This window comes from Lepisosteus oculatus, chromosome 20, assembly GCF_040954835.1.
Source record: "Lepisosteus oculatus isolate fLepOcu1 chromosome 20, fLepOcu1.hap2, whole genome shotgun sequence".
Lineage (NCBI taxonomy): Eukaryota > Metazoa > Chordata > Actinopteri > Semionotiformes > Lepisosteidae > Lepisosteus > Lepisosteus oculatus.
Genome location: NC_090715.1, coordinates 7,645,507 through 7,657,589, shown reverse-complemented (window position 1 = coordinate 7,657,589; position 12,083 = coordinate 7,645,507). Strand labels below are relative to the sequence as shown.

At 33.7% G+C, this 12,083-nt stretch overlaps 1 protein-coding gene across 2 annotated transcripts in view; it reads left to right on the top strand.

Annotated features, from left to right (window-relative positions):
- Positions 1-3,266: 3,266 nt before the first annotated feature.
- cdh8 (cadherin 8) overlaps positions 3,267-12,083 on the top strand; it is an 85,421-nt gene continuing 76,604 nt past the window's right edge. Inside the window, exons 1-2 of one of the 2 annotated variants that reach the window (XM_015368375.2) lie at positions 3,267-3,371; positions 8,096-8,522. In XM_015368375.2, the coding sequence (XP_015223861.2) occupies positions 8,271-8,522 (252 nt within the window). In that variant the 5' untranslated portion in view covers positions 3,267-3,371; positions 8,096-8,270. Of the gene's footprint in view, positions 3,515-8,095; positions 8,523-12,083 lie in introns of both variants that reach the window. The other variant, XM_006641368.3, reaches the window with a different exon arrangement.

Sequence of the window (12,083 nt, the reverse complement as noted above, 5' to 3'; positions counted from 1 at the left end):
AATGTATTCGATACACCTCCTTCTTCCACTGGTCACATTAACATGGGTGTAAGCTGTCATCGTTGTAAAGGTATATGCTTTCTTTGAGGTTTAATTTTGTTTGTTTAAACAAACTACACTTACATGTAGATTTATTTAATGTTTAAAGAATCTACAATCTATTTGTGACCAAAAGCAAATAACACATGCTTATTTTATAAGGCCTGGGGTGGTAGTTATTTAGGCTAAAATAATCAAGCTTTTCATGCTTGCTTCCAAAATAAAGCTTACAAGAGGATTTGAGATTTTAACAACAAATGTAGGAGGAGAGATATATTGCCTCTTCTGAATGCATGTTGGAGCTATTATCTGCCTTAACAGAAATCTCTATAATCTATGTAAATTGCCTGAAAGTAAACCTAAAGATAACATTTTGCAGTTTTACAGGTAAGGAAGTGAAAAGATGGTTATAAGATAGCATTGACAGAATTAAAGCAATGCTTGATAAAGAATACTAGTTTGAAAAAAGGAGGTATTTTAAAAGAAGGCATATTTTAGGAAATAACATACTTTTATTTTAATTCATATACTTCTTAATAATATATAATTCATTTATTTTTCATTTATATAGTTTTTACTACTTTTGTATCTGAGTAGTGAAGGTTACTAAACTAGAACTCTAAAAAGTATGCAACAAGTACTGTACATAAGGATATACAGTGCAACCAATTCATTCTTTACTACTTTTAAATTCAATGTGCATGGACACCTGTGTAGAAGCACGCAAAATATAAAAAGGCATTATTGAAGCTAATAGCACCGGAAAGTGTCCAACAAAAATTTTAAAAAATAAGGCTTGCTAATCAGTCTATCTTCTCAGCTGCTTTTTCAAGGTTCAATGTTCAAAATAAGCAATAATGATCAAGGTAAGCATGTACTATCAGGTACCACAGGCCCAAGCAACAAAGTTGGTTGGAAAATTAATTTTATTTGACTCTTGTCTGCATATTATGAACTTTTTGAAGGCTTCTGACTCTTCTGTGACCCCAACTATTTGATAACATGAAAGAGCACTGGTGATACAGTAGCTGCGACTAAGAAATTTAAGTGAAATAAAATTAGTATATAAACAGCATCTGAAACAAGCTTGTTTAATTAAAATTAAAATTAAAATTAAAATTGTTTTAACACAATAAGAAGCTGCACTATAACTGCGTAATTCTTTCTAGATTTTGATCAGTGTTGATCTGCAAAAACTAAGGAAATGCCTTGATTATCACATTTTTATTACTGTGGCTTTGTGAAACCACTTTGACCTCCCAAGTATGTGTAACTTAATTAAAAGACTTTTTCTGGGAAGCAGAGAAAATAGTTACAGTATATTTGTACTGTACATCAAGGTTGAAGAAACAAATTTAAAAAATAGACACTGTTTTTTAAATGCAGAATATTCATTAAAAAAACATATGTCTGGAAAATGTATTATGACCAGTGTACTTTTTTAGGTTGAAGATCTTCAAACTAATAAAGTTAAGCCCCTTGAGGTTTAGGTGACCATTAGTACAGTCTCTCTGTAAAGCATGAAGTCTGTTACATTATCGCACACTAGAGGGCACTTAGCTCTGCTAAGCTTCACATTTAATCATCCTTTACTGGCATCTACCAAGGAAACCTACTAAGCACAAGTATTACAGATGCTTTATTGATGATAGCTTCTGCCCCAATTTAATTTTTCCTACATAGATCAGATGTGCCATGCCATTATTTATCATTATTATACTATTTCTCAAATATATGTAATAGTATTAACAGAATGCTTGTTTCCTCTTAAAATATTTCATGTTTACCCATTAGTCCTTCATGCTTTGATGTGTAAATTGTGCACATATTTCTAATACTTCTTTTTTTTCCACATGTATTTGATAGTGAATATTAGTTATGGAAAAAAACAACAACAAAACAGTCGCTGTGAATTTGGTTGCTCATTTGGTGCTTTAGTAAAAACTGCAATTATGTTTATACAAGACAGAATTAAAAAATATTTTTAAAACCATATCTTACGTTTTCTTTTGCCTAGTGTTATCTTAAAGTAAGTTGATAGTTATGCAGTGTTCTTCAAAATATCAATCCACATACAGTATGCACCATTTTTTCTATTTATTATTTGTTCATTATATATGTTACATGTATGTAAAATATATGTACAGTATATATAATGTAATATACAATGAAAATGTGTTGCATTTTCTCTTATTCTTCATAAATCTATATTCATTGTCACCACTTATGGTAACAGAACCAAAGCTGGTATAATGAGATGGATGTTTTACTGATGACCTTTTTCTAGATTTATATTTTGAGATATGTTAGGAAACAATAAAAAAGGTTAGATGTATTAAGGAAAAAAAACGTTTAAAACAATTATTTTTACCGTATAGATCCAGCAGACATTTGAAGTGACTCTGTTATAACACATGAAAATATATAATAGTCCAATCACTACATTTTACAATTAGCCAGTCACTTTTATAGATGTTTAATACTACAGTATAATGTATTATTGTTGTTGTACACTACAGTACTGTATGTGCTTAACTCTACTGTATATGCCACAAAACACAGGTGATTATACTTGGCTTCAGATTTCACATATTGACCTATTTTACTTGGGGAAAATAGGTTTCTGATGCTTGAAGTTTGAATGAACTTTTTGTCTTGGGTCTGCTATATTTAGCACTTCTTACAAATAGGGTCGTCTTCTTATTATTATTGTAATTGTTATTCAGATACACTACCGTTGTTACACAAACAGGTATGATGAAAATGTTTTATGAGGACAGAAACGATTCTCCGTTTCAGAAAGCAATGGTATTGTATTGAAATGAGTGCGGGAAGCATTTTCTCCGTTGCAGGTATCATTGACTGAAGCAAGCTGCTTTAGTATACGGAAATCTATGAAATAACATTCGCGAAGAAATAAAGACAGTGCGAATTTTAATGCTTACCTACTGTACATTATAACTAAGAGTATCTGCAGTTTCACACTGAAAAGCACGTTGACCTTAGTTAGCCGTCTTCGGTCTATTTAATGGTGAAAACCGATGTACCGGTTGCATACAGTAGCTCGAAAAATGAAAGTCAGTCCTCTGCTTTTATTTTCAGTTGTTTTAAAACAGACTGCAATTCTGTCTTTGACAACACCGTCGCCGCATGGTCATAAAAGTTGTGTATTCCCATGGTATAAAAACGTGCATTAATTTCTAAGCGGCGGACCTGCCTCTAGATCAACCCAATGAGAGAGGCAAGGGGAGGCTCCCCGCTCCAAACACTTCTACACATCTCTTCACAGTTACACACAGCAGTCGGGCACGCTGGAGATCTAATACACTGTGGTAGGTTGGTGAACTGTAAGGATTCTTTTCTGTATTTCATTTTTTCCTGGCCTTTTTTTATTTTTCCTAACAGAAGATTTGATCCATTCAAAGGATATTTCTTTTTCGTCTTTACAATGCTGCAGATGTTAGAATATAACAGAGTAAGTATACAGTACTGTACTTACCAAAACACTAACAGGTGTACGGCTGCTTGTAGCAAATAGCTCTCATGCGGTTGTATCCAGTGCCGTGAATAGACCTCAGTCAGTCAGGTCTAGTTTTGCGTTTTGTTTGTTTGTGACCATACGGTAATACTGGATTTTGGTAGAAGACGAATAGCGTATTGAAAGTTACGGTGGAACGAAGCAGGTTGCTAACATTTCCGTTTCAATCCTGTTTATGCTTTTGTTTTGGTCAAAGTTATCTAAAATGTGTCACTTATTTACAGTACCTCCTTTGTTAACTTCGGGTATAGAAACGATGATACTTGCTTCGCAGGTAACATCCCGAGCGCAGCCTCTGGGTATTCACTTGCTTTCTCTTTTCAATAGGATATGCATACCGCATACTTATTTGGCGACTCTCCTTTGTTAAAAACGTACATTTATCTACTATAATTGCAATTCGTCTTAACGCATGCTTTCCGATACAGTAAGTTCACTTGCTACTTACAGTATCACCGCTGAAACGTTCGTTGCATCTCTGTCGTATGAATCTCTCTTGGAAATAAATCAGGATTCCGTCTGTGTGAGCAACTCTGGTGGTGCTGAAACGATGCAAAATGCTGTTGGCCACCGTACAGCACTTAAGTATCTCCCAGAGTTACAGTATAATACCGTTAACTACTGCTATTCGAGCTGAAGCTTAGCACAATTTATTTACATGGAACTTGGAGATCTATCTTATTTTTTAATAAATGGTTTTTATCGGTATAGTGCAGTTAAATATTTGTATTATATTTTGTAATTTGGAGGTTTTCTTAATTAATGTCTCTGTATAGATTGCTATTATTTGTAAGGAGTGACTTTGATAGAAAAATAAGAATAACATAATTGACATACTGTACACAGTCGTATATTCGGTAAATAACTTGACGGGTATGTACAGTACTCTAGGTTGCAAAAGAGCCTGACTAGAATTATTCTGTTTACAGACAGTTGGTTGCAAAAGGGATGTTTTGAATGTATGCCTGTGATTTAATAAAATAATTGGCAAAAAAGAGTATAGAGCTTCATTTTTAACTGTGTGTATAGCTTTTGATTAGTCAAGCATCTGCATGCAATGCAGGGCAGCAACATTGTACCTTATGCAGACTAATAAAATGTGCAGTTCATCCTATTGGTGAATCCTGTGTTATACACTGTACCTAGTTTCTTTTACTGGTCGTCTTGCAGGCAATACATTTAAGCTGTTATGATCCATAGTGGACGCTGAGAAAGATAGCCCCAAGCTATTGCCCAGAGGTAATTTTGTCCATGCTTGTCTTTATTATCGTCATCATAGTAACAAGAAGAGGAGTGAAACAAAAGACTAACACAAGAATAGGCTTAGATTACAAAAGTGTGTAAGAAAACCAAATAATTATTTTAACATACACATTTTTCTGTCCCTGTTTGGACAACTTTTATTTTTATATTGCAGTTTGTTGTTATTATTGGATTTTCATATACAGTATATTGTAAATTGTATATAGTAAAACACTTGCTGATCAGCCTTATTCTTGTAATGGTATAGTCTTTTAAACGTCCATCAAGATTTCTAGAGGTCTTGCTGGAAAGCAAATATAACCTTCTACCATTTAGCGACTGTAAAAGCTACAACGCTTTAAACTTAGCATGTGATTGAAAATAGAAAACTCACCATTTTCCTATTGTTATTTTTTTCTCTTCATCATACTGTAGGTGTAGGAATTTTACATGGATGTAATTATGAAATTATGTGAAGTACAAGTGAGCAAATAATAACTTTTCTGATTGTTTTGTGTTTTAGGCAAATACTGTACTTGTCTGTAGGAACTTTAGTCACATAATGCTCATCACGTAACAGATCACTTAATAGATCACTCATTTCTTTTTGACCACCTGTAGTGTATATTATCAGATCATGTATACCTACAGTAGGAACAAGTAATAGGTTTATTCCATGCTGAAAAGAGAAGAAAGAAAACACTATGTTTCAGCCATGGAGCCTTCTTCAGGTGTGAGAAAGACAGGGCAGTAACATGTATACATAAACAGTAGATATAGTATAAAATCCAGTAAGTTTTGTATTCCATGTTGTTTCTAAGCAGAACGTTTGTATTGCTTGCTTGTTTGGTATTTGGGTATTAGTCAGAGTGTGCTAATGAATCTTGTATTAGCCTCAGAATGCAGTGGCACCATATCTATTACACAGTACAGTACACCTTAAATGGGTGCTTCTGTTAATGTTCTTTTCAGTCCAGTTGCACAATAAAGTTGAGGGAATTGCACTGAGATTAAGACAGCCTACAACATCCTAAGAATCAAGACAGTATATTATTACTTAATGAAAGTGTATTGATTTATTCAATAATTACAAATTTATGACAACTGAATTCTGTCATAACCAAATAATCACCCACTGTAGATCATAGAAACTGTCAGAGTGTGTATCATATATTTGTTTAGAACATATTGAGGGCATACATGACTTGATTATATTACAGATTAAAAAGACAATACAGTGTATATAAAATGTAAGGGATACATACTCTTGATTTCTATGCACTTTGATTTAAATCAACTGCTAAAACATTCTTTTATTTTAAACTTGGAGTTACATTTCATTTTTAAAATGCTTACATAAAGCTTGTAGTGAATAAGTAATTTAACATAATTAGTTATTTAATATAATTAGTATACTGTTTTTTTGTCAGCAAAGAATGGTAGTTAGAACGGTAGCTAGAGCACAAGGTAGTTACAGTACTTGTGATTAAACTGTGAATGCACAACTGACAGTAAAGAAAACATACTGTAGTTCTGCTTTACTAATTGTATATTTTAAAAGGGATGTGCTTTATGGTGACAAGTCTTTGAGTGCTCGTAAAAACTGTTCATGCTGGATCAAAACACTGAGTGCAGAATATGCCTTCGGTCATTACACCAAACAAGTCAACATCTTTACTAGGACAAAAGTTAGAGAATGCTCCAAAGCAAGAGTATTCCTAAATTTGTAAAAGTTGGCTTTTATAGTCAGAGCTGGTGAGTTTTGCAGGATTTAGGGATGCTCGAGGCTTACCAGGCTCTACCAGGACCACTCATCACAAATTAACTTAGCATCAGATTGTAAACTGCAATACAACAGCGACACCAGGATATAGATGCTCACATACAAGCACGTACAGTACAGTACAGTACCTTAATATATTGTCTATATGGATCAAATCTGACGTGATGTTGATCATACAGTATGCTATCAATGACTACCAGAAACTGTCTTGCATGCTTAGATTTGGTATATACAATGATGGTGATGGATCATGAATCCAAGGGTTACATGTGAAGAGAGAACTTTGTCATCTCTTTGTAATGGTTTCTCATGATTGATATGGGGTGACATCCCTGTGACAGCTAGAACAATCTCCACATTTGTTGGCATTTTCATGGATATATACTTGTGAGACAATATAATGTGCATCATGTAGTAGATGTCCTTTCCTTACCTTCATGGAGACAGATCAATTTCCACAATGACAATATCCTGGCTCACCTTCCCTGTGTCATCACAGAATACCTCAAAGGAATGCATGCACCTTTACTAACTGAATTATATAAACTGAAAACATTATGATTGCATTTTTCAGATTCTTTTTGTGCAGTATGGTAGTGTCAGATCTGGATCAATGAAACCTGTCATTTGGTGTTCATTTTGTACGTACAGGTCAGGAGAAGATTTGTCGGTCTTGAACTTAGTCCAGGAATTGTCAGTCACTAGTTAAACTAACAGTCAAATACACAAACCTCACTAAGAATGAATGCAAGTGGATTTATATTCTGGTCAAACTCGAATCTAACACTTTTGAATAATTCTGAAAATATATGCTCTGTAATAACACTTAAATCTTTAATCAGAGAAGTCTTATGTGAAAAACACTGTACTTGAAAAAATGAGATGAACATCCACGAATAAAAAAAAATCAATTTCAGATGTTGTTTGCTCAAAGGTATTGTATGCTAATCTCCAGTACATCGGATTAGTGCTTCACAATCCCTGGATACAGAAGAGTTAGTGCTAGAAGAATATAAAGAGCTGAGTGCATACACGTGTCTGTCTTGTGTTTGTTTTTGTCTTATTAAATGCTTATTTTGTAAAATTGCTTCTAAAACACACTAATAGGCTTTTAATGTTATGATATGCAACAGACTTTAAGACTATCTAGTGTGATCCTGTGATAAGGCAGATCAGCTCTCACTGTATGAAATGACTTTATTCAATGGACCAAAGCTTTATAGCATGATGCCCACTTATTGATGAGGAACATATGTGGTAAATAAGTATTTTTCATAAAATCTCTGGTCCTACATCTTCCCCCATATACAGTCTGTTGTGTCTAAGGTCTGTTGTATCTCAATGACTATTTTCCATGAAAAGAAAGACGTGGCTTCTTAAAAATAGTATTGAGGTTTTGTAATTTTCTTTTTCTCAGTTTTGGAGTTTTATAGACAACCAGTATTGCAACATGACTTTGCATTCATATTGTCTTTACTTTTCTGTCTCTTTAGATCTTTCCATCTGATAAAGCTACAAATGGATGCTCCTGTAAAAAGTATATATCCCCATTCTGTGACTTCATTTTGGAAGAATCCATGACCTTTATTGCACAATGAATGTGAAAGCTAAAATCCGAAGTAGAGAGAAGTAATCTTTTTTTGGGAGTGCTGTTTATCTTGGAGAATAATGCCAAAACGCTGGGAGGAAATGCTGACAGATATATGGACTTCCTTCCTGTTTATATGGATTACGTTGTTTCCGTACATTTCCATGGCTCCCATCAACCAGTCAAAGAGTTTACAAACTGGATCCATTATGGGTCTACGTGGGACTGGCGAGGGACAAAAAATACTAAGTCGTGCCAAGAGAGGATGGGTTTGGAATCAAATGTTTGTGCTGGAGGAGTTTTCTGGACCTGACTCAATTCTTGTTGGCAGGGTAAGTCTTCTGGCATACAAATTGTCAGTTGAATATTAAGCTAGCTTATCATGTGGAAACATTAATTTAGTGATTTAAATACTTTTTCATAACAGTTTGAAAACTTTTAACAGCAATGCAAAAAGACATCAAATCCTTCATGTGCTGGGTATATGCTGTGAAACCAGGGAGTGGGATTATAAAAAGGCTAAATTTTTATAGTTATTGAATATCATGTTTTATTTTTCCTATCTTTACAAATAACCTGTAGAAACAATCCATTTTCCAATACAATACAATTCCCTGACTTATTAATTAAACAATGCTGACTTTTCTTGTAGTCAGGAAATGTGAACTGGTTGTTACAGAATGACCCAGGTGAATCACAGACTTCAGTGTTTGATGTTGTTTTCCCTAAATGTATTGTGCCAAAAACCTTGAAAATGGTCTAACAAATCCCAAAAGGAGCGCACACGATTATTTTCAGTGCAATGGTGATGGGGGAACAGGTAAGGATTTCAGGGAATTGGGCAGGATGGTATGTCTGTTGCTTGTTTATTTTATTGATGCACATGTGTTAGCTTCAACCTGCCATAAACCTTCTCTGACCACGGCTATGTTTACTGGGTGTGTTTTTTTTAAATCTGTGTACATCTATTCCTTAAAAAAAAATCTAGATTCCTATTTTTTAACTGCAAGCATTCAAGGAATCTGTAACCATTCTGAGACCAACTGTACAGTATGCATACTGCTTATATTTTAAACATTTTATACATTTTTGTAGTGTTTGCACAAAGGCGTTTTTTCATTTCTAGAATCAAGATGTGTGCTTTTAAAAATCTCGTTACACTTTCAATTAACCCCTATAATTATAACTCAAATTGTTTTATTATAGTCCCAACCCACTGCTGTTTATTCAGGTGCCATGCCATAAAGTAGTAATCGGTATTTGTGTAATAAGGAAGCAATCCATTGCAGTTGCAGAGTGTTTCATATATCTGCAAGGATGGTAGTTTAAGAGTCCCTGTAGAACATTTTAATTGTTTCTTTTGATGACCAGAAAATATTCTTACATTTGTTTAAATAAATTGTTATGCTTATTCCACTGGCAAATGCCTTATAGGTATGTGGCCAAATTAGTAGTTTCAGGTTGGCATGACTAAGTTATTGATTGACCATTTGTTTGGTTAATACATGTGAAGCTGTTTTGAGTTTAATGCTAATAGCATAACATAAATTATTGTGCATAAATAAGTAATTTCAGAATACTTTAAAATTTCAACTAATTTATATTGTATTTTCTTATTGTTATAAAAAATGCAGTTCATGTTTCATCTCACACTTAATTTTCATGCTTTACAGACTGCCTCTGAACAAAAGACTTTAAGCAAACTTCAGATAACCAATTCAAAATGAGTTTGAATGACTGCAAAGTTTTTAAACTACTGTACAAATGAGTGACAAGTTGATCAAGACATCATTGTGACCTGTTGATTGCTTTGATTGAGCTGTTGTGTGTTTTAAAGGTTAAGTATTTAGAAACATTGCTTGCAGAGCACAGATAAGTTCTGTGTTTCAGTGAGATAGGAGCCAACAGAGCTGTTTTAGATTGAGGAACCCCCATCACAAGTTCCCAAGCAGCAATTTCCTCTTGCACTTAATTAAAAAATGAATCAAGTGGATAGAGGTTGTGTGATTAAAATGGGTCATACATTTCAGATCTCTGTGTTTGTGGGCTTGTGGTTCAGGGTTGATTATCGAGGCACCTCAGGCTAAGATTAGACTCATTCCATCTAGTACATTTTATTGCTTCACCCTCTGATGTTTAATTATACATATACCTCCTGTCTTGTCTGTTACTGTGCATTCCTGAATTGCAGTTGTCAGTTAGCAAAGATTAACAGATGCATTCGAGAAAAATACACAAGAAATAGACAGTAACAGTAGTTATGTGACAGTATTTTCTTTCACATGATCAGCTTGAGATGGGCATTATAAATCAAAGAGAAGAGACTAATTCAGGTTGTCATTCAATTCTCAAGAATATTTAGGATCAGCGGGAATTATGTTTCAGGTTAAAGAACAGAACATGGGTTAAAGATGTTTCACAGTATTTAAATGACAGTGTACCAGGTATGTTTTTTTGTCATATTTTCACCGCCCACTATTGTCTTGTATCCGGTACAGTTGTGAATGAAACAAAGTGATGTCTCCAGTTTAAGATGCAATAATAACATAGAAATAGGAACCAAGCAATGTTTTTAAAAAGCAATTGTTGATAAACAGTTTTGCAAAATATTTTAAAATCTGTACATTTACACACTGTAAAGCATTACAAAATGTTTGTATCTATTAAGTTTAAATGTTAAAAATGACTTTATCTGATTTGTATATTTTTTAACATATTTGTCTTAGTTTTATGAATGTCATTTGCTGGTTACGGTGAAAAGCTGGGTTTAGCATTGTCAAGTTGCCCATATAATGATTAACCATAAAACACTAAAATATTTGCAATTACAAATTTAGGACTATACTTTCAAAGGCTTGCAAACACCAAGAAAATAAAGCACCTTCAGAAAATAGTTACTTTTGAATTGTTCTACTTGGAAGCATTGATTTTATTTGGATTACAGAACTGACTCTTTTAACTCAATGTGTTGTGATGCACAATCTTGTTCTACTACTTTGTGTTCTACAACTTCTTTGTATAAAGGTACTGTATGGATTATATTTGGGCTTAGGGGTCTTTGAACATCTTTTATTACTAAAATGTACTAGGCTTTCTTGCTTTGCATCTGTTGGTTGCCAGAAGAGCCTCCAGTTCCTCCGTGATCCTGTGTTGGATAAAGTGGTCAGAAAATCAATGGATGGATGGATTGATAGATGAATATACTGTACTACAGTAGGCTGGTTATTTGAGGAGCCACAATGCTCAACTCAAAGTTCTAGCTATGCGTTTAATAGAATGAAACAAGCAGTAATGAATCAATTAAAAATATATAAAAATACTTTTATTACATGAAAAAAACAATAATAACTTGCTTTGTATTTTGCCATGTGTGACTGCACTGCTTGTCAGCATGGATGTATTTTGCATCTGTGATGTTACTTTCATTTTACATCTGTTTTGGCTGTCAGTGTGTATGATAATTTATCAGAATGAGTAATGAAGGGCCCTACTCTTAGTATTGTAATACAAATGTATGGAAAAGAAAAAGAGTGCATGATTGATGTTTTTTCATTGTCCAACACCTTTATCTCAGCAATCATAATATGTTTCCACAAAGGAAAATGATAACGATGTATTAATATTCAATGGCACATATTAGACTAAGAAAATGGAGAGATTGTCATATAAAGAGGGATACAATGCTTTGATTATTACTTCAGCACAGAAATAAGAATATATGTTTTAGAATAGGTTTATGAAGAAAAACAGCGTTTATGTGTCCCACAAAAAACACATACACAAAGGGACATTTCAAAAATAATTTTAAATGTAATCCATAGCCAGCCATTCAATATGATTCATGTCAATTCTGCAAATTGTACAGCCCAGAAAGCTGGCACTTTTAGCACATT